Source organism: Rhincodon typus, chromosome 3, assembly GCF_021869965.1.
Source record: "Rhincodon typus isolate 14 chromosome 3, sRhiTyp1.1, whole genome shotgun sequence".
Classification (NCBI taxonomy): domain Eukaryota; kingdom Metazoa; phylum Chordata; class Chondrichthyes; order Orectolobiformes; family Rhincodontidae; genus Rhincodon; species Rhincodon typus.
The window spans coordinates 115,045,690-115,068,975 of NC_063334.1; the positions used below are offsets into that span (position 1 = coordinate 115,045,690).

At 41.2% G+C, this 23,286-nt stretch overlaps 1 protein-coding gene across 3 annotated transcripts in view; it reads right to left on the reverse strand.

Annotated features, from left to right (window-relative positions):
• The window catches only part of cep44 (centrosomal protein 44), a 63,683-nt gene extending 40,422 nt beyond the window's left edge, over positions 1-23,261 (reverse strand). For all 3 annotated transcript variants that reach the window (XM_048595395.1, XM_048595396.1, XM_020529074.2), the window contains exons 1-3: positions 22,917-23,261; positions 15,390-15,485; positions 1,654-1,801 (exon numbers count right to left, since the gene is read on the reverse strand). In XM_048595395.1, coding sequence (XP_048451352.1) covers positions 1,654-1,801; positions 15,390-15,478 — 237 coding nt within the window. In that variant the 5' untranslated portion in view covers positions 15,479-15,485; positions 22,917-23,261. The remainder of the gene's footprint in view (positions 1-1,653; positions 1,802-15,389; positions 15,486-22,916) is intronic.
• Between the last annotated feature and the right edge of the window lie 25 nt (positions 23,262-23,286).

The window sequence follows — 23,286 nt, forward strand, 5'->3', positions numbered from 1 at the left end:
AAGGCTGACATTTCAGGCCTAGGCCCGAAACGTCAGCCTTCCTGCTCCTCTGATGCTGCTTGGCCTCCTGTGTTCATCCAGCTCTACACCTTGTTATCTCAGATTCTCCAGCATCTGCAGTTCCTACTATCTCAGAGACAATTAACTTCTTGCCCCCAGCAACTGAAAGGCTCGTCAGATCATGAAGCAACTAAGAACTTCAGTGCTGTTTGATCAGCTTCTTATCTAACCAGGAATGGTGTCGCTGATGTCCTGCCCTGCCTGAGGCTGCCAACTAATTAGAAGCTGAGGTAACACAGTGTGGAGCTGGAGGAACACAGCAGGCCAGACAGCATCTGAAGAGCAGGAAAGTTGATGTTTCGGATTGGGACCCTTCTTCAGAAATTTCTGTTTAGAAATTAGAAGCTGATTCAGAAATTAGAAGCTGAAGAGCTTTGCTGGAGATCCAGGCTGTGCAGCTATGAAGAATTGCTTTGTGTTTCTTCAGGGAGGCTTGCATCATGGAGGTCGGAGGCAAGGCAGTGGAATGGTTTTCAGCAGTCACCTCCGGATCCCATCCTTACCCTTCAATCACCCCTAGGTTGGAGCAAGTGGAGTTCCCAGCCACAACAACTAGTTACATCATCCACTTGCCACAAAAGCAGGTAATCAGATTGTTAGTGGCTTAGTGCAAAAGAACTGGTCATTTGCTGACCATTCAAAGGACTTAGTTGGCGGTGGATTGAGAAGGTTACCATGGATTTTCCTACTCAGATCTTAATTGCTGATATGGCTGAAAGAGGGCAAGTATCTCCTCAAGGTCCACCCGTGCAATAATGTGTCTTCCACACAACCTTTCCTGCCATCTCCAAAGAGGGAAAATCATACCATAGCATCATAACAGAAGAGAAGAAAGCCAACATCCTATTGAGGAGAAAAAGTTTATTAATAATTATTTTCATCAATAACAATAACGATAAAACAGCACATTCAAGGCTTGTTTTACGAGATAAAATGTGATGCCAAATTTTTCACTTCCAGACTACACTAATTTATGCTTTTGAAGAAGTGACAGGTATGGTGACAGCAGAGGAAGGAGCAAGTGAAGTAGTGAGAGAGAAAGACAATATGAGTCTCCATCAGTAATCATTCAAATGATCTTATTACCATTTAATTTGGGAGAAGTCCCACCAGCTCAATGAAAACGTGCACAAGCCAGGAAGATCACAGGTTTGCTCTTTGATTCGAATACTATATTAAGTTTGAATTTAAATGGTTTAAGCCAGGATTGCAGTACAGATATTTTAAAATGGCATTAGTACCTCCAAGCTAGGGAAGGATAAAAAAAAAGTTGATGCATTCAATCATTGAACCTTTAGGATGCAGAACACCTTTGGTCACATGGGACAAAAGACTATTTGCAAAGAAGTGGCAGAGCTTGCAGGCGGCACACTGACAAAGAAAAGCAAATAAAAGGAGAAGAGTTAAGAGTAAACAAAAATTAGTGGATGTAACGTACATTTGTACATCTCCCTACAAGAAATTTAGCAGCTAAACATGTAGACAAAAGTTAATTTACAAAAAGACTAAACAAATTATATTTCTACCATTTAATAAATCTAGCATGCAGAAGCTTCAGCGTTGAACATTGCTCACCAGTAAAAAGAGTTGTACCTTATAAACGGCATCAAGGAAACGTGAGTCATTCTTTGCTGTAAGTTCTACTCCAGATGTTAGTAGCTGTTCGGTCACATGTGTGGAATATGAGGTGAAGGCATAACTGATGATTGGTAGAAAGGCAGCAGGATCACCCTTAGCAAGACTACAAAACATAAAATAAAATCTTAAATTGTTTATACTTCTATTAGCTAACTTCCTACATTAAGCTTACTGAACGCAACCAACAGCTGGATCTAAATTGTCTATTAATTTGCACTTCATTTAGAAATGACAATTTACATAACCAACCTGGTGTTATAACTATATTGAGTAAAAGGTCTGTGTACTCAAATGCGCCAAGTGAGCTTCGACCTGATCATGTCAAAGCATTCAGGTCTGGAGATAAAACGTACGTAACTACTCATTGAATGTCATATCAAATTTCTACGTCTGTTGTCATTTATTATGTCTTGTAAATTTACCTCAGAAAAAAATGTATATTTTCCTCACTGCAGATTTATATTAGTAGAATGCTTTTCTGTACTTGGATATTGGTTAGAAAAAAAACACTACAATATGCAGATTAGTAAAGTCAAAATATTTTTTACCCATTTTTCTTTTCAGCATAGATCTGTCTCATGATATAATCTCAAGGCTAAAGAATTCAAGCTCAAGATCGTATAACTTAGAATTTTGAACCATCTTCAGCAGTATTACAGCAGGAAAAATTAATTTTATAAAAGCAAAATACTGCAGATGATGGAAATCTGAAAGAAAAACAGAAAATGCTGAAGAAACTCAGCAGATATGGCAGCATTTATGGGGACAGAAACAAAGTTAACTGAGTCCAATATGACTCTTTTTCAGAAAGGATTAATTTTAATCTTAGGGAACTAAACTGTAATTAAGTTAGAAATATTTGTTGCAAAAACAAAAGACCATGTATGCTGTTCAAAAAATAATTTAAGTTGACTTACAATTACAGCTCAATGCCTCAACATACAGAGAAAGCAAACTATAACAAGTTGACCAGAATGGATGTTATGCCAAAATGGTTATACTCTTTAGTTTGGTTTGAATCTATTTTGATGTTGGATATCTTGACATTTTAATATAATTGCTCCACTGCATTGGCAATGGTTGTCTTATAAACTTGGTTTCCAATTAAAAAATTACCAACTCTTTTTCTGAAGTACGACATTTGCTACTGTGGTTGGCCTTTAGTTCAATCAGAAGATCCAGTTACTGAGCAATAAATTTCTACTCTGCAGTCATTAACTATGCGTATAAAAGCAAAATCAACTTCAAATGATATGAACTTCAAAGGCATTTGATAGTTGATGTTTAATTCTGTCTATTTTATTTGTAGTGCTGGTTAATGTAATCCTGAACTTATTTACAAAATCTACCCTATAATTATCAGTGGCCATAATCCTTCCCCCTTCCTCAACCAAAACATTCTGTGGCTAAGCGATGAAAGAGAAAGTTGTCAGTGAAGTTTTGGCTTTGTGTAACTTGAATGATACCAGCTGACATTTTCTTTACTGGAGCCAAACAGAAAGCATCTGCCACAAATAGGCTACAGGGACATATCTTTAACAGAACAAGCCAGGATTCAAACGATTAACCCAGTATTGTCCAGTCTAGACATCTGCTCCACTGCTAAGTAATAACATGCAACAGCAAGATGTTTGCAAAATATAAAATCAAAAGCTCCTTTTTCTGGCTGAAAGTATTGGTTCTCCTAATGAAACCACGCAGAGCAGGAAATCTGAGGTTTGATTTGCCAACATTCACTGTCTATTCACATGAATCTAAATGGGGTATCTAGATGATCTACTGGAAGCTGTCAGCACAGATTATTGGCTTCAAAAGATGATGGGAAAAAACTGGAATAAGAAATGTTTCTGATTTATCTGAGGGCTGATACATAAAGGATTAGCACATTTTCCATCAATAACTATGGTGTCAGTACCTTAACACAGGCTATACAACCAGTGAAGACTTACTTTTCACAGGTCACATATCTCAGACATGTACAAATAAATGCACTTTTTTGCAAAGAAGGTTGACAAAAGCTACACATATATAACCACCATCATTATTTAAGTCTAAGTATTGGCTTTCAGGCAATATTTTCAGAGACGAAAATTCAATCACAAATATTTCATCATCTCAAACATCTTTACAACATTTCAACTTGCTCCCAAGCACATATAATGTAAGAAGAGCAATGTAAAACTTAACCAAATTAACAATGACAAATTTGATCAATACATTGACCAGATTGCGAGTTAGAGCACTGAGCCTTTCGGCATTCACAATAAAGAAAGCACATAAAACTGGACATTGGGCTGAAAGTTATAGTGTAAGCAGTTGTGGAATACTATTACCAGCTTCAGTGGAATAAAGGTTTTAACGAAAGTTAAAAAAAAATCTTGCATTTAAATAGTGCCTGTCATAACCGTTAACAACAGGAGTAGGCCTTTCAACACCTCAAGCCTGTCTCACCATTCAAAGAGATCATGGTTGATCTGTGGCTGAACTTCTTATATACCTGCCATTCCTTAATACCTTTGAGTCACAGTCATACAGCACAGAAACAGACCCCGCAGTCCAACTCATCCATGCCGAACAAGTTTCGCAAACTAAACTAGTCTCATTTGCCTGTGTTGGACCATATCCCAAAACCCTTCCTATTCCTGTCCAAACGTCTTTTAAATGGTGTAAGTGTAACGGCCTCTACCACTTCCTCTGACAGTTCACTCCATGTATGCACCACCCTGTGTGAAAAACTAGCCCCTCAGGTTCCTTTTAAATCTTTCCTCTCTCAACTTAAACCTATGCCCTCTAGTTTTGGAATCCTCTACCCTAGGGTAAAGACCTTTGCTATTCACCCTATCTATGCCTCTCATGATTTTATAAACCTCTATAAAGGTCAGCCCTCAACCTTCTACATTCCAGAGCAAAAAGTCCCAGCCTATCCAGTCTCTCCTTATAACTCAAATCTTCCATTCCCAGCCACATTCTTGTAAATCTTTTCTGCACCCTTTCCAATTTAATAATATCCTTCCTATAGCAGGGCAACCAGACTGTACACAGCACTCCAAAAGGTGACCTCATCAATGTCCTGTACAGCTGCAACACAACATCTCAACTCCTATACTCAATGCTCTGACTAATGAAGGCAAGTGTGCTAAATGCCTTCTTCTTCACCCTGTCTACCTGTGACATCACTTTCAAGGAACTATGTACTTGGACCCCAATTCGACAACACTTCCCAGGGCCCTACCATTAACTGTGCAAGTCCTGTTCTGGTTTGTCTTACAAAATGCAACATCTCACGTTTGTCTAAATTAAATTTACACTACCATCACCATCCCTGGATATGTCCTGTCTCACTGGCAGGACAGACCCAACAGAAGTGGCAGCACAGTGGTATACAGTCGGGAGGAAGTTGCTCTGGAAGTCCTCAGCACTGACTCTGGACCCCATGAAGTCTCATGGCTTCAGGTTAAACATGGGCAAGGAAACCTCCTGCTGATTACCACATACCATCCTCCCTCAGCTGATGAATCAATACATGTTGAACAACACTTGGAGGAAGCATTGTGGATGGCAAGGGCACAAAATGTACTCTAGGTGGGGGATTTCAATGTCCACCACCAAGAGTGGCTTGGTAGCAGTACTACTGAGCGAGCAGGTCAGGTCCTAAAGGACATAACTGAGAGACTGGGTCTGCCGCATGTGGTGATGGAGCCAGCAAGAGGGAAAAACATACTAGACCTCATCTTTACCAATCTACCAGCTGCAGTTGCATCCGTCAATGACAGTATTGGTAAGAGTGACCATCGCACAGTCCTTTTGGAGACAAAGTCCCGCCTTCATATCGAGAATAACCTCCATCGTGCTGTGTGGCAGTATCACCGTGCTAAATAGGACAGACTTCACACAGATCCAGAAACTCAAGACTGGGCATCCATTGGCTGCTCTGGGCCATCAACAGCAGCAGAATTGTACTCTAGCACAATCTGTAAACTCACGGTCTGGCATATCTTCCACTCGATGATTACCATCAAGCCAGGGAATTAACCCTGGTTCAATGAAGAGTGCAGGAGGCTATGCCAAAAGAAGCACCAGGCGTACCTGAAGATGAGCTGTCAACCTGGTGAAGCCACCAAACAGGCCTACTTGCATGCCAAACAGCATAACCAGCAATTGACAGACTATGTGATCTCATAACCAATGGATCAGATCTAAGCTCTGCAGTCCTGCCACATCCAGTCGTGAATGGTGGTGGACAATTAAACAACTCACTGGAGGAGGTGGCTCCACAAATATCCCCATCCTCAATTATGGAAGGCCCTGGCATATCAGTGCAAAAGACAAGGCTGAAGCTTTTGCAGCAATCTTCAGCCAGTAGTGCCGAGTGGATGATCCATCTTGACTTCCTCCAGTGGTCCCCAGGATTACAGATATCAGTCTTCAGCCAATTCAATTCACGCCACTTGATATCAAGAAACGGTCGGAGACACTGTATACTGGAAAGGCTACAGGCCCTGACAACAATAGTACTAAGGACTTATGCTCCAGAACTTGCCACTCCCTAGCCAAGCTGTTCCAGTACAGTGGTATCTACCCAACAATGTGGAAAATTACCCAAGTATGTCCTGTACATAAAAAGCAGGACAAATCCAACCTGGCCAATAACTGCCCCATCAGTCTACACTCAATCGTGTCATCAATAGTGCTATCAAGCAGCACCTACTCAGCAATAACCTGCTCAGTGATGCCCAGTTTGGGTTCCGCCAGGGCCTCTCAGCTCCTGATCTCATGACAGCCTTGGTTCAAACATGGACAAAAGAGCTGAATACCAGGTGAAGGGATTGTGACAGCCCTTGACATCAAGGCTGCATTCGACCGAGTGTGGCATCAAGGAGCCCTAGCAAAACTGGAATCAATGGGTATCAGGGGCAAACTCTCCAGTGGCTGGAGATATACCTGACACATAGGAAGATGAGATAACCAGGTGTAGAGCTGGATGAACACAGCAGGCCAAGCACCATCAGAGGAGCAGAAAAGCTGACGTTTCGGGCCTAGACCCTTCCTCTAGGCCCAAAACGTCAGCTTTCCCGCTCCTCTGATGCTGCTTGGCCTGCTGTGTTCATCTAGCTCTACACCTGGTTATCTCATCTTCCTATGTGTCAGGTATATCTCCAGCCACATAGGAAGATGGTTGTGGTTGTTGGAGGTCAATCATCTCAGCTCCAGAACATCTCTGCAGGAGTTCCTCAGAGTAGTGTCCTCAGCCCAACCAGCTTCAGCTGCTTCATCAATGACCCTCCCTCCATCATAAGGTCAGAAGTGGGGATGTTCGCTGATGATGCACAATGTTCAGCACCATTTGCAACTCCTCAGATACTGAAGCAGTCCATGTTCAAATGCAACAAGATCTGGACAATATCCGGGCTGGGGATGACAAGTGGCAAGAAACATTGTGCTGCACAAATGCCAGGCTACGACCATCACAAATAAGAGACAATCTAACCACCATCCCATGCATTCAACGGTGTTACCATCACATGAACTTTGATTCCCTTCCTGATTAAAAATCTGTCCATATCAGCCATGAATATACTTGACAATCAAGCCTCAACAGCCCTCTGCAGTAAAGAATTCCATACGTTTACTCCCCTCTAAGAGAGGAGATTCTTCGTGTCTGTCCTTAATGTGTATCCCCTTACTCAGACATTATGCCCTCAGGTCCTAGACACTCCTCGACCTTCTCACAAGGGGCAACAACCTTTCTGCATCTGCCTTGTTGAGTCCCCTAAAAATCTTGTATGTTTTAATAAGGTTGCCTCATATTTTGCTAAACTCCAATGAATACAGGCCTAACCTACTCAACCTCTCCTCAAAAACCAGTCCTTCCATACCTGGTATCAACCTAGTGAACCTTCTCTGCCAGCATATCTTTCCCAAGATAAGTGAAACAGAACTGTTCACAGTATTCCAGATATGATACAAGTGGTGTCTTGTATAGTTTTAGCAAGACTTCTCTATTTTTATACACCATTCCCTTTGAAATAAAAGCCAACATGCCATTTGCCTTCTCTATTGTCTGCTGAAATTGTAAACTAGCTTTTAGTGATTTATTCACATAGACTCCCAAATCTCTGTATTGCAGCTTTCTGCAGTCTTTTTCCATTTAAATAATATTCAGTTCTTCTATTCTTCTTGCCAAAGTACATAACTTGGCATTTCCCCACATTATGTTTCATCTGCCAAACTTTTGCCCATTTGCTTATCTATATCGCTCTGAAAATTTTTTGTGTTGTGTTCAGCACTTGCTTTCCTATTGAGTTTTGTGTCATCCACAAACTTGATTATAGTATATTGACATTTGGATAGTGAATAGAATAAACTTATTTCGTCTAGCTGGTGGTCAGTGTAAAGAGACCATCATTTTAAATATGTCATCAAGACAACAAGACAAGAGGTTGGGAGATAATGTTTTGTTGCAGGAAGTAAATGAGGCAGAGACAACATCTTCATCTTCAAGAAAACTAAGCGAATATTAGAACAGGAAGGCATTGGGCTATGAAAAAAGTACAAGGTAGTAGATCCATTCGGATTGGTCTACCAAAGAGATGACAGAGACAAAATGGGCCAAACACTTTCCTGTTTTACTATAAACTTTTTCAGTATTTAAAATCTGGAATAAATGATTACAGGATAAACTGCTTCCACTGGATGATTACTGTTCATATCTACTGCCAATGAGATAAAAAGAATAGGATAGTTACAGTACAGAAGCAGATTGAGGCAGAATTTAGCTTTGGAAGAGCTTCAGACTTGTTTAATATGTACAAGGTCCTTGCTCCCCGAGTGGAAGGGGGCACAGTGTGGAAGATGATCAAGCTACCCATAGCACTGTGGTCCAGAGTGCCATTCAAGTTGGGCCAGAAAACAGAAATGTGGTAGTAATAGGGGTAGCACAGATACTGTTCTCTGCAGCAAAGACAGAGAGTCCTGAAGGCTCTGTTGTCTACCTGGTGACAAGGTTCAGGACACCTTCTGGGCTGGGGAGGATGTTAGAGTCAGAAGCGCAAGATCCAGTGGTTGAGATTACTACCTGAGTCACATGCAAATTAGTGTTGGGAGCTATGTTTAGAGAGGTAAATGCATAGCTCAAAGTCGGACTGAGAGAAATGTCTTCCAATTCAAGGAGCACTGGCACTAGTGCTGGGGAGAAAAACAGACAGCTGATCCATTGGGATAGGCATCATTTGAGTCATATTAGAACCAGTATCTGGCAAATCATTGAACTAGGCTTGTAGAAACAACTTTAAATGGCTTAGTGGAGGGAGGAGGGTGCAATTGAAGTAAAATTTAAAATATCAAAAAGAAACAAGAAAGTTGAGTTGCAGGGTGATGCAAAGGCGACTGCTAATAAAAATATGACGAGAAAAGGTAGAAAATGTATATGGAATAGTGTAGTAGAATGAAAACAAGTAATAATGGTAAAAAGTCAAAGTTTAAGACGCTTCATCTGAAACCATGCAGCTTTTGTAACAAGATAGATGAGGTAATGACGGAAGTAGAAATGAATGAATATAACATGATTGTAATCGTATCTCTGTAATAGCTGAGTGACAAAGATTAGTAACTCAATATTCAAAGGCATTCAATGTTCCATAAGACTAGGTGAAAAGGAAAAACAGGTGGGGTTGCTTATTAAAGGGTGGTATCAGTCAGGTAGGAGTAATGATATTGGTGCAATAGACACTGATGTAGAATCAGTTTGGATGGAAATAAGGAATAGCAAGGGAAGAGAGTCACGGTGGGAATAGTCTATAGACCTCATTGTAGGACAAAGTATTAATCAGAATATGAGATGTGCAAGAAGGGCACTATAATTGTCATGGGTGATACTAGTCTGCATGGAAGACAAAATTGTACAGTGCATCAGGGATTGTTTCTTACTGTAGGACATTGCAGAACCTACACAGAAACAGGCTATTTTAGATCTAGTAATGTATAGAGGTAGGATTAACAACAAATTATGCAATTAAGGATCCTTTAACAGATAGCGATCACAACATGGTACAATTTCAATTTCAGTTTGAGGGAAAGTAACGTAATTGTCAAACCAGAGTCCTCAAGTTAAATAAGGCCAATTACAGGGGTATTAAGAAATAGTTGTCCTAAACAGACTGTGACAGTTGACCAAGGGGCAAGTCAGTAGATGAGTAGTGGCAGACATTTAAGCAGCTATTTCATAACATTCAGCAAAAAAAATTTGATGAGACAAATCAACCACCTGTGGCTAACAAATGCATTCAAGGAGAACATCCAATCAAATCTAAGGCAGACAAACAGCAAAAACTAGTTTGCGGTGGGCCAGGAATTGCGTTTTTGTATTTAGGAACCAGCAGTAGGTGACTAAAAAGCTAACAAAGAGGGAGAAAATTGAAGATTTTGTAAGAAATATAAACAGCAAGAGCTTCTACAGGTATATAAAAAGAAAGAAGCTAGCAAAACTAAGGTTGACAGTCATGATGAATGCAACTGTGAATTAATAATAGAGAACATCCCAAAGATAACAGATAAGCAAGGTGTTAACAGGCGTAAAGATCTTGTAATAGTCTCTATCATGAAGGTCAAGGTACTTGACAATCCAACAGAACTAAAGGCAGACAAGTCGCCAGGCTCTGATGGCATACATCCAAGACTTTTAAAGGAATTGGCTGCCAAAATAGTGAAGGCATTGGTTAAAATATTCAAGACGTCATTGGAAATTTCTATCAAACTAGAAAACCACTATTGTTCAAAAAGGGAGGGAGGCATAAATCAGGAAATTATAGGCCAGCAGCCTAACATGTGTGATTAGGAAAATGCTCGAATTTATAATTAACAAAGAAATAGCAGGACATTTAGAATGGCTTAATACAATCAAAAAGAATCAACATGGTGTTTTGAAAGGCAAATCAAGTATGAAAATTTTTTTTAGAGATTTTTGAGGATATAACAACTAGAGTTGAAAAATGAGAACCAGTAGATGTAGTGTATTTGGATTTTCAGAAGACAATTCAAAAAGGTGCCAAGTAAAATATTACTGCACAAGTTAGGAGCTCATGGTATTAGGGTAACGTATAACGTGGATGTAAGATTGGTTAACACAGAGACAACAGAGTCAGAACTAATGGGTTTTTTTCAGGTTGGAAAGATGTAACAAGTACAGTACCATAAGGATCAGTCCAAGGGCCTCAATAATGATGCAGAGGAGGCAGAGTCCAAATTCGCTGATGATACAAAAATAGGCACGTGGGCAATTCACAATGGGGTCTGTAAGGGGATATGGATAGGATGAGTGAGTGGGCAAAAACCTGACAGATGGAGTTTCAAGTGTGAGATCATACATTTGGTAGAAAGACATAAAGGGCCGACAATTGAAGAGGGACCCCAAAAAAGTGCAGCAGAAGGGGGTCTGAGTGTTCTTCTGCATAAAACACAAAATTTAACATGCAAATACAGGAAGTAATTCAGAAGGCAAATGGAATTTTAGCCTTTGTTGCTATGTGGTTGAAGTCAAAATAGAAAAGTCTTGCTACAACTATACAGGGTGTTGATGCGGCCAAACCTAGAGCACTCTGTACAGTTTTGGTCCCAGTATGTTACAAAGGATGTGCTAGCATTGGAAGTAATTTAAATGAGATTCACTAGGTTGATTCTGGGATGAAGGAACTGACTTATTCAGAATGGCTAAACAAGTTCAGCCTTAATTCATTAGAGTTTAGAAAAATGAAGGGTCATCTTATTGAAACATAGGTTTAAGGTGAGCGGGGATAGATTTAAAAGGGAACTAAGGAGCAACTTTTTCACACGGAGGGTGATGCATGTATGGAATGAGCTGCCAGAGGAGTTGGTGGAGGCTGGTACAATAATAACATCTAAAAGGCATCTGGATGGGTACACGAATAGGAAGGGTTTAGTGGGATATGAGCCAAATGCTGACAAATGGGACTAGATTGGGATATCTGATTGGTATGGACCAGTTGGACCGAAGGGTCTGTTTCCATGCTGTACATCTTTATGACTCTATGACTGGTTAGATGTTGAGAAGTTGAGAAGGGCGGCACGTGGCTCAGTGGTTAGCACTGCTGCCTCATAGCGCCAGGGACCTAGGTTCGATTCCACCCTTGGGCGACTGTCTGTGTGGAGTTTGCACGTTCTCCCCGTGTCCGTGTGAGTTTCCTCCGGGTGCTCCGGTTTCCTCCCACATTCCAAAGATGTGCAGGCTAGGTGGACTGGCCATGCTAAATTGCCCATATAGTGTTCAGGGATGTGTAGATTAGGTGGGTTATAGGGGGATGGGTCTTGGTGGGATGGTCAGTGTGGTCTTGTTGGGCCGAAGGCCTCCACACTGTAGGACTTGTATGAAAAGTTTTTACTCGTGAAGGAATCATGAACTAAGATATATTTACAGAACAAGAGGACACTCATTTAGAACTGTGATGAAAAGGAATTTCTTTTGCCAGATGGTAGCAAACGTCTAGAATTCTCCATACTAGACAGTTGTGGAGGCTAGATCACTTAAAGGATTTAAAGAGGAAGTAGGTATATTTTTGAAATATGGAGGGCTATGATGAGCACAAAAGAGTTCAGGCTTAGGGCAGTTCAGCAATGACCTTGTTGAATGGTGGCAGGCTTGAAGTGCCAAATCGCCAATTTCCACTCCTGTTTATGTTCTATTTGACCTGTGACATCCATGCCAGCACTTTAAAAGCTGTTAAACTAGTCTTGTTCCCCTACCTATGGCCTAAATCCCTGCACATTTTTTTTTTCCTTCAGTGAATGAAACAAATTATTTTTGAAAGTCATTCCTGGAATTGCAAGACTGACATATGAGAAGAGAGCATGCCAATTAGAATTGTATTCACTGGAGTTTGGAAAAATTGGGGACAGGGGTTAGTGGAATCTCATAGAAACTTACAAAATTCCAACAGAACTAGATAGGTTAGATGCAGTAAAGATGTTCCCGATGGTGGGTGGGGAGTCCAAAACCAGGGGTCAGAGTTTCAGGATAAGTGGTAAACCTTTTAGGACTGAGATCAGAGAAATTTCTTCACCCACAGAGAGGCAAGCCCATGGAATTCACTACCACAGAAAGTGATTGAGGCCAAACATCATGAGTTTTCAAGAAAGAAATTAATAAAGCTCTTGTGACTAAAGGGATCAAGGGGTATGTGATGAGGGCGGGATTAGGGTATTGAACTCAATGTTCCGCCATTCAATATGAATGTGGCTGATCAGACTCGAGGTGTCAAATGGCCTACTCCTGCTCCTATATTGCTATGGTATGATTAAATCTGCATTTCACTTTCAAATAAAGCACTTTAGATCCTAATCATTCACAGGGTGGAAAGGTTTTCCTCATATTGTTTCTACTTCTTTTATCAATCTTAACTTGATGTCCTCTGACTCTTAATCCTGCCACCAACAGAAAAAGTTTCTCCTTATGTACTCAGCTTTGCCTATCAATATAACTGAAGATCCTCACTCCCCAAACTGTTCTCCCAAATCTTTCCTTCTCCATCATCACTACTTTGATTTCTTGGAGCTTATTACTATATCCTCAGAACTCAGTTCAGTTGACATTTTAAAAGCCTGATGGCTTGGAATTTCAATGAGGAACTCATTCCTGTCTCACTAAGGTCTGTCCCTCATCTGCAAGGAGTGTGATGGAATGCTCCCCAGTTGCCTGGATGAGTGCAGTTCCAACAATTCTCGAGAAACTTGACACCATCCAGGACAAAGCAGCCCGCTGGATTGGCACCATATCAAAAACCATCCCACTCATTCCATCACCAATGCTTCAGTAGCACTGGTGTGTACTGTCTTGCAGAAATTTACTAAAGGTCCTTAGCAGTACCTTCCACACCCATAACCACTTCTATCTGGAAGGACAAGGGCACGTGACATACGGAACACCTGTAAGTTCCCCTGCAAGCCACTCACTTGGAAATGTATTGCTGTTTCTTCATTATTTCTGTGTCAAAATTGTGGAATTCCTTCTCTACTGCATTGTGGGTCTACCTGTACATGGACTGCAGCGGTTCAAGGAGACAGCTCATCACCACAGGGAACGAGGGACAAACAGCCAGCGACACCCATTCCCCATGAGTGAATTTAATAAAAAATTGCAACGTAAATCAACCCAGAAGAATGGAAGGAGTTTGGAAAACGCAATAAAGTCATGGAGAATAAAATTCACATCCCATGGAGTCATAGCCAGGAAATCAAGTTGGCCATTGCCTTGCTTGTTCCATAAAGTCAATTCTATGTCTCTAGAGATCCTGAGCAATATGAAAGATATTGGTCTATGGATTCTCATTGTGTTTGATCTTAAGTTCAAATCCCTGGCTTCACATGCAAGAACACATTCAAATGTCTGAATACATGCCAGATAACAAACTTTGTCTATTTAGCATTATTGGTGAAAGTTTTATCGTAACCTATTGCAAAGATTAATAAACTTTAATTTTTTAATCAATAACCAGACAGTCAAAAGAGTTATAGTGAGTCCTCGTAAAGTATGGTAGTCTAAACATCGATATACTGTAATTGGTTATTATATTAAACATTGATATTGTCCCAGTTCCTGTTCCAGCTATATTGATACTGGCAAAGCCAACATTCACAGCTTCTCCATAGTTGTCCTTGATTCTTTATACAAATTTGATACAATCAAGTCGTTTTCTAGGACAAGAGCTAGGAGTCACCTATGTTGGCATGTGACTGAAGTCACACGTGGGCCACATGGTAAAGAAGTTTTCATTGCCAAGAAAGCATAAGAGAACCAATTAGGTTTTTACAATGAATTGACAGCTTCATGGTCACTTTTACTGATATCAGCTTTATGTTTCCAGATTTCTTTTTAAAATAAATTCAAACAATCAAGCCAAACTTTTTTAGATTGTAAAATATCCATTACCTGCCTGCTTGCCACAAGCAGTCCCCTGTTGCTCTCAATTGGAGCAAAACACAAGGAATTTTAAAAACCAAAAGACCTGTGGATGCCGTAAATCAAGAACAAAAACAAAGTTGCTGGAAAAGCTCAGCAGGTCTGGCAGCATCTGTGAAGGAGAAAACAGGGTTAACGTTTCGGGTCCGGTGACCCTTCGTCAGAACTGAGAACTACCCAGTTCTCTCTGTTTTCTCCTTCACAGATGCTGCCAGACCTGCTGAGCTTTTCCAGCAACTTTGTTTTTGTACAAGGAATTTTAACCTGAAATTTAAAGCATTGCAGGTCATGGGTTTAAATAAACCACTCCAGAAATTTGAACATGTTCATGCTGACACATTAGTATACCTGAAATAGTACTGCACAGTCAAAAGTGCCATCATTCAAATGCCACGTTAAACTGAGCTTCATTTGCCTTTCAGGTGGCCATTAGAAATCAAAAGACTACAATTCCAAGGGCATCAGTGGAGTCCTCCAATGTCCTGGCCAAATTTATACACAAAACAAATTACCAGGTCATTGTCTCTTTGCTCTTTGTGGGTTATGATTATGTGCACATTTTTGCCACATTTCAAGGGATTACACTTCAAAACTGTTCAACTGGCTGCAAAATGCTATGTAACAGAGTAGTGAAAGGTGTTACATAAATTTTAAAAAATGGATCACTTTCTTTTAAGCTTTTAGCCTATTGAAATGACAACAGTGCTGCATTATTGTTTCTTACCCATTATAATCAATATCTTGAGGATAACTCAGTGAACGAAGTCCTTGTTCTAATTTTCGAAGTGATCCCTTCAAATCACCGGTTGTCATCTTACGCCTATAACATGAGCAACAGGGTCATGTAAATAGTCATAAAAGAATGTGGGCTTATCCTATGTCATTGTAATTTGCTAAATGGTGTTCTAGGGTTTCATCATTTTAGCTAACCAGTGAACGCCAGCAGTGTTGATAAGCAGAACAGAAATAGAAAATATGTGCCCAATGATGCTTCACATAGAAGCATTTCACCCAGTAACTTCCTTTGGAAAGCAGTGACTGCCCTGCAGGAAAACAGAACCAGCAGTTCATGCCAAAAAGATCCCACAAACAGCACTGAGACATATAGTCAAGAACTCTATATTGCTTACAGAGGAGTAGGATTGAGAATGCAAAGAGACTTCAAGATGATTTAACAAGTTGAGTGTGTGGGTAAACATATGGCAGCCTGCAGTGCAATGTGGCTAAACATGAAGTTATACACTGTGGTGTGAAAATCAGAAAAGCAGAGTAGTTATTTAAATAGTGACATATTGAAAGGTGTGGACGTACAATATTACATGCAGGAAGTATGTTACTGATGTCGGGGAGTCCAGAACCATGGTTCATAGTTTAAAGATAAGGGGTAAACCTTTTAGGACTGAGATGAGGAGAAATTTCTTCACTCAGAGGGTGGTGAGCCTATGAAATTCACTATCACAGAAAGTGGTTGAAGCCCAAACATTGTGCTTTCAAGGAGGTTGATTCAGTGCTTGTGGCTAAAAGGATCAAGGATTAGGAGGGGAGACGGCGGGATTAAGGTATTGAGCTTGATGATCAACCACAATCATAATAAATGGCAGAGAAGGTTCCAGGGTCGAATGGCCTACTCTTGCTTCCATCTTCTACGTTTTAATGTATGTAGCTTCACCGGGTTGAAATCTAATTTTAGATATGCCTGGTGCTGCTCCTGAGATGGCCTTCTGCTCTGATCATTGAAACCAAGTTAATGAGATTCTAGCTTGGCCTCATCTGGCATAATGCAGTTGCCTGGCCACCTCACTTTAGGAAGCATGTGCAGGCATTGGAGAGAATGTGTATGAAGTTTATGAGAATGGTTTCAAGGATCAGGAATTTAAGTTATGAAGACATCAGGGTGAAAGTAGTGTAGCGTTAACTGTCACTAAACCATGACAGTTAGAACAGTGCTCTGGGGGCACAGCTTCAAATATCACCATGGCAGTTGGTGCAATTTAAATAAATTTAGTTTATTAATAAAATCTGGAATTGAAAGGTAGTCTTAATAATAGTGACCATGAAGCTGTCATTGATTGTTTTTTTAAATAACAATTTGGTTTACGATTTCTTTAAGGGGAAGAAACTCTGCCATTCTTACCTGGTCTAGCCTATGTGTGACTTTGCCAGACTCTCAGCAGTGTGGTTGACTCTTTGCTGTCCTCAGAAATGGTCTGGTGGGCCATTCGCTTCAAGGGCAATTAGAGCTCGGCAAAACTGTTGGCCTTTTTAGCAAAACTGATGTCACGTTAAAGAATTAGCAACAGAAAGATTCATTGGAGATTTTCAGACTGTTCCCTTGGAGAAGAGAAAGCTGGAAGGAGATCTGACTGAACTATTCAAAATTAAGAGAGGTGTGGACAGACTAAACACAGAAAATGTTCCTACTTGTGAAAGAATTGAGAATGACGGTGCAGTAAAGTAATTTGTAAAAGAAGCAAATGTGGTGAAGAAAAGCTTTTTCATATAATAAATTGTTAGGATCTGGAAAACACTGCCAGATATTGTGGTAGAGGCAGGTTTGATCAAGCCATTCAAAATGGAAGTAGATGGTTAATAAAAGGAACAAAAACAGTGTTATGAAGACGATGCAGGAGAATCAAATCCTGATGGAGTTTATGCTAAGTTTTCAGAAGGAACAGTTGTATTAATTTTACCTTCCAGAATTCCCTAGATTCCAGAACAATCTCTCTGGATAGGAAGATGGCAATTGCAACCTTCACTCTACAGCAAGAGCATCCTTTCTCAGAAAAGGAGACCAAAATTGCATGCAACATTTCAGGCGTGGCCTTAGAAATTTCTTGTAAAATGACAGCAAGACATCCTTGTTGCACTTGAATCTTCTTGCTACAAAGGTCAACATACAGTTTGCCTTCTTTACTGCTTGCTACACCTGCATGCTTATTTTCAGCGACTGTTAAACAATGACACCGTGGTCTCATTGGACATTCCCCTCTCTCATTTTATAGCCATTCAAATAATAATCTACCTTCATATTTTTGCTACCAATGTGGATAACCTGCCTGCTCCATCATTCATTATGTTCATGGCTAACCATCTAACTCAATAGTCTGTTCCTGCTTTCCCCCCTATCTTTTAATCCCTTTAATCTCAAGTGCTATATTGAACTCCTTCTTGAAATCATAAAATGCCTTGACTGCACTCTGTGGTTGAGAGTTCCACAGGCTCAAAACTTTCTGGGTGAAGAAATCTGTCCTCATCTCAGTCCTAAGTGGTCTACCTGTATCCTCAGACTGTGACTCCTGGTTCTGAACTGTCCCATCATTGGGAACATCCTTCCTTCATCAATCCTGTCTAGGCCTATTAGAAATTTATATGTTTCTTTGAGATTCCTCCGTCATTCTTCTGAACTTCAGCAAATATAATCCTAACCAATTCAACCTATCCTCATACAACAGTCCTGCCATCCCAGGAATCAGTCTGGTAAGCCCTCACTACATTCACGCTCCAGAAAAACATAATTCCTTAGATAAGGAGACCAAAAGTGTGCTCAATATTCCAGATATGTTGCAGTTGATTGTTCCACAGACGTTTCATTATTCTGTTGGGTAACATCATCAGTGCAGCCTCCGACGAAGTGTTGTGTTTTCCCGCCTGTTATTTAAACTCTGGTGTCCGTTGAGCTGGATTACCTCACTCCTGTTTTTTCTTCGTAATGGAGTGTATATGGGTCTAGCTTTCTTAGTGGAGTACCTATGCCACTACGCCAACCATACTTCACCTGCTCACCTGAACCAAAGACCCACTACCCGCTATGGACAGGACCAATGCCATATACAAGATTCCCTGCAAAGCCTGTGACAAACACTATGTTGGACAAACAGTAAGGAAATTAACCAGAAGGGTACATGAACATCAATTGGCAACAAAAAGACACTACCAATTCTCACTCAACTCCATCCACATGAATAAGGAGGACCACCAATTTGATTGGGACAACACCAGGATCCTGGGACAAGCAAAGCAGAGATAAGCACGGGAATTCCTAGAAGCCTAGTACTCCACTAAGAAAGCCATCAATAAACACAGAGCTAGACCCCATATACACTCCATTGCGAAGAAAAACCGGGAGTGAGGTAATCAAGCTCAACGGACACCAGAGTTTACATAACAGGCGAGAAAACACAACAGCACTTCATCGGAGGCTGCACTGATGATGCTACCCAGTAGGGTAATGAAACGTCTGTGGAACAACAACCTAGCTCGGCGAGCCAACCAACCACAACATCCACAATCCAAGCTACAAATCTACTCTAAAACCTTAGAATCCAGATGTGGTCTTACCAAGGCACGGCATAATTGCAGCAAGACATCCCTGCTCCTGTACTCAAATCCTTACACTATGAAGGCAAACATGCCATTTGCCTTCTTCACTGCCTGCTGCAACTACAATGCTTACTTTCAATGGCTGGTATACATAGACACCCAGGTCTAGATGCACATACCCTTCTCTCAATTCAGCTAATAATCTGCTTTCCTGTTTTTGCTCCTAAAGCGGGTAACCTCATATTTATCCACATTATACTGTATCTGCCATACATCTGCTCACTCATTCAGCTTGTCCAAATCATATTGAAAAATGTCTTCATCTTCCTCAGAGTTCATCCTCCCACTCAGTTTTGTATCATTTGTAAATATGGAGATGTTACATTTAGTTCCCTTAACCAAAACTATTAATATGCATTGTGAATAGCTGGGGTCCTAGGAATGATCCTTGTGGTATCTCACTGGTCGCTGTCTGCATTTGGAAAAAGACCTGTTTATTTCTACTCTTTGATGCCTGTCAGCCAACCAGTCTTCTATCCATCCCAATATACTATCCCCAAGCCCAAGTGATTTCATTTTACACGCTGCCTGACCCACTGTGATCTCCAGCATTTTTTGTTTTTAGTACAGATTCCAGCATTTGCAGTAACTTGTTACTGTTTTAGCCACATTTCCCATCTCACATAGCCTCTCTACAGAGACAATGGTCCTCAACTCATTCAAACCCATTTCCCATCCTGTATTATCTTCCTGTAATTCCTTAGTTTGAAACCTCATTGCAAGCCTATAATTTAATAAGAGTTGACATTGAGTTACCCAGTATCACCTGACGAGGGCCAGTGCCACAAGTACCTCCATGTTTAAGACCAGCAGCAAAGTAATTATCAAACACGCTGCCCCAATCAAACTAAAAAAAAAAATCACTAAACCAAGAGGAACCTCCCAGCTAAATGATAATATTATGTCTTCTCAGCAGTCTCACTGGACCTGGACAGAGTCTAGCTGAGGGATGAGTTTTCAGACAGCCCATTCCATCAAAGTACCAAAACAACAGCAACATGACCTTATTGTAAATCTGTCCATGAAATGCTGGCATTTGTTGCAAGGGCAGCATTAACTTCCCGTCCCTAACTGCCCTTGAGAGATTTCAGGTTAGTTGCCCTCTTGAACTGCTACATTTTTTAGGAATGAAGTGCCTGGACTTTGACCCAGTGATTGCGAAGAAGCAACAATTTTTTTTCCAAATCAGGATGATGTGTGATTTGGAGAGCAACCTGCAGGAGGTGATACTCCCATGCATCAATTGCTTGTATCAAACCAGGTGGTAGAGGTCATGGTTTGGAAGGTGCTGTCAAAAGGGGCATTAGTGAATTGCTACATTGCATTTGGTACATGCCTTGTGACTTGTAAATGAAGAACAAGCTTGAGAGAAGGGAGGTGGACTGTAAGAATTCCTGGCCTCTGATTTAACCTTGTGAGCAAAGTATTTGTACAGCTGATCTATAGCTTGATGCGATAGCTTGTTGCCTTGATGTCAAGGCAGTCAGTCTTATCACTGAAGTTCTGTTCTTTTGTCCATGTTTGGACTAAGGCTTTAATGAGATCAGAAGTCAAGTGTACCTGGCAGGATTCAAAATGAGCAGGTTACTTCTGAACAGCTGCCACTTGATCTTTAATTATGGTTGTCTTTAATCTGCATAAAGATTGGACAGGAGGAATTCCTGGAGGGTATACAGGATGGTTTTCTGGACCAATATATTAATGTCCTAATAGAAAACATTCTGAACTGCTATTATCTAATAAGAAAGGAATAATTGGCAATCTAGCTGTCCGAGGCCCCATGTGGCTGAATGCCCACAATAAATTTGTGTTCTTTATCAAAATAGAGAGTGATGTAGTTGATTTTGGTTCGAGTCCAGAAGCTAAATAGAGAAAATTATGATGGTAAAAGGCATGAGCTTGCTATGATATAGATTGAAGATGTTGCTTAAAAGGGTGAGGGCGGTAAGGCAACAGCAAATATAAACAAAGCATATGGGTGAACTGCAACTATTATTCATTCCTATCTGGCGCAAAAGTAAAATGGGAAAGGTGGCCAAATCATGGTTTATAAAGGAAATTACAGGTAGCATTAGATCCAAAGACAAGGCAAAAACTGGCCAGAGACCTCAGGTTTGGGTGCATTTAGAATTCAGCAAACAAGGACACAGGGATTGACTAAGAAAGGGAAAATAGAGTGTGAGATAAGCTTGTAGGGAATATAAAAACTAATTATAAATGTTTCTATGGTTATTTGAAGAGAAAAAACAAGTGAAGATAAACATATCTCACTTACAATTTGAAACAGTGGGATTCATAAATGGAGGACAAGGAAATGGCTGATCAACTAAAAATGGTCTGTATTCACAAAGGAAGACAGAGTGTGGCATCAACCAGAAATGTTGGGAAACACAGATTAATGAGAGGGAGAAAGTGAAGGAAATTAGTACTAGCAGGGAAACGGTGTTGGGGAAATTGATAATTAAACGCAGATAAAATCCCAGGATCTGATATTCTACATCCCAGAGTACATAAGGAAGTGGCCCTAGAAAGAGTGAATGCATTGGTGGTCATCTTCCAAAATTCTATAGACTATATAACAGGTTGTACAGATTAGAGAGTAGCTAAGGTAATTCTCCTGTTTAAAAAGGAAGACAAAGGGAAAACAGGATTAATGGACCAGTCAGTCTGACATTGGTCATGGGGAAAGTGTTAGATTCCACTACAAAAAACACAATAGATGAGCACTTTGAAAACAGTGGCAGGATCATACAACATTGATTTACGAAAAGGAAGTCATGCTTGACATATTTGGGATTCTTTGAGGATGTGACTCTTGAATTGATGAAGGGGAGCCAGTGGATGTGTTTTATTTGGACTTTCAGAAGGTTATCAACAAAGAGTCATCTAGACTCGAAACGTTAGTTTCCTTTATCTCCATGGATGCTACCTGACCTGCTGTGATCGCCAGCATTTTTTGTTTTCAGTGGTTAAAGCAGTACTTTTCTTCCCTTTTTAAGACAGTCTCTCGGTATTGAAGATTACTTGTTCCCATTCTCACTCAAATGGTTTCTGCAACAGTTTGTTGGAGGTTTGGAAATTCATGCACATGTTCGCAATAAAGCATCAATATGTTTGATGACAACTTGAATGAACCATCAGCATTTGGTTTGATTCAAGAGATTATGGGAGTGGGAAAATGGGGTTGGAGAGCAGGACTTTGATCCAGGAGCAATAGAGGCTAAGGCAGATGACAGAGTGGCGTTGGACAATGGAGCTACGATCAGAAAGAATGAGGGGCTGGGGGAGATAGGAAAATAGGGTTAGACGGCAGTATTTGACAAAGGATGTGGGAAATTCGGTTAGAAATCAGGGCCTACCTGAGGATATGAGGAAATGGGGTCAGAGAGCAGGACTCTGACCCAGGGAAACAGGGTTACAGGTCAGGGTTCGAATTGGGTCAGAGGGAAGGCTCTATACTGGAAGAGAGAAAATTGTGTGACAGGATAAGACTGACAGAGGGACAATGAAGAACGTAAGAGATGAGGAAATGGGGTTACAGAACAGGGGCCTTGCCCTGGGGATGAGGAAATGGGGTCAGACGGCAGGGAGCTACCCTGAAGATGGGGTCAGGGAGCAGGATTACAGCCTTGGGAGATGGGGTCAAAGGGTCAGAGGGCGGGGCTCTCACCCCGGGCAGCTGGGGCCAGAGGGCAGGGCTCTCACCCCGGGCAGCTGGGGCCTCATCCTGGAGTGGAGTGGGGCGAGGTCAAAGTGATTAGGGTCAGTCTGACGGGGGCTAGGGTTATAGAAAGTCGGGACACGATGGTGAGTGCTGAGGATAACCTGAACGGGCGCTGGGTTTATCGGTAAGCTGACCGAACTCTCTCACCTGCCGGCCTGGCTTTCGTCTTCCTCGACCCGACTTTGAAGTTGTTATCTAACGGTCTGTGGGTTGCTGGATCGGTCCAACGTGCGCCTCGGAGGGGAGCGGTGGGTCCGTTTGAATTTGATTGACAGGTTTCCCCCCTCTCTCTCTCTCTCTGTGTATCCCCGCGGGTCTGCAGCGGGTGCCTCGCGCGCTCGATTTGAATTTGATTGACAGGTTTCCCTCTCTCTCTCTCTCTCTGTGTATCCCCGCGGGTCTGCAGCGGACGCCTCGCGCGCTTGGTTTGAATTTGATTGACAGGTTTCCCCCCCCCTCTCTCTCTCTCTCTCTCTGTGTATCCCCGCGGGTCTGCAGCGGGCGCCTCGCGCGCTCG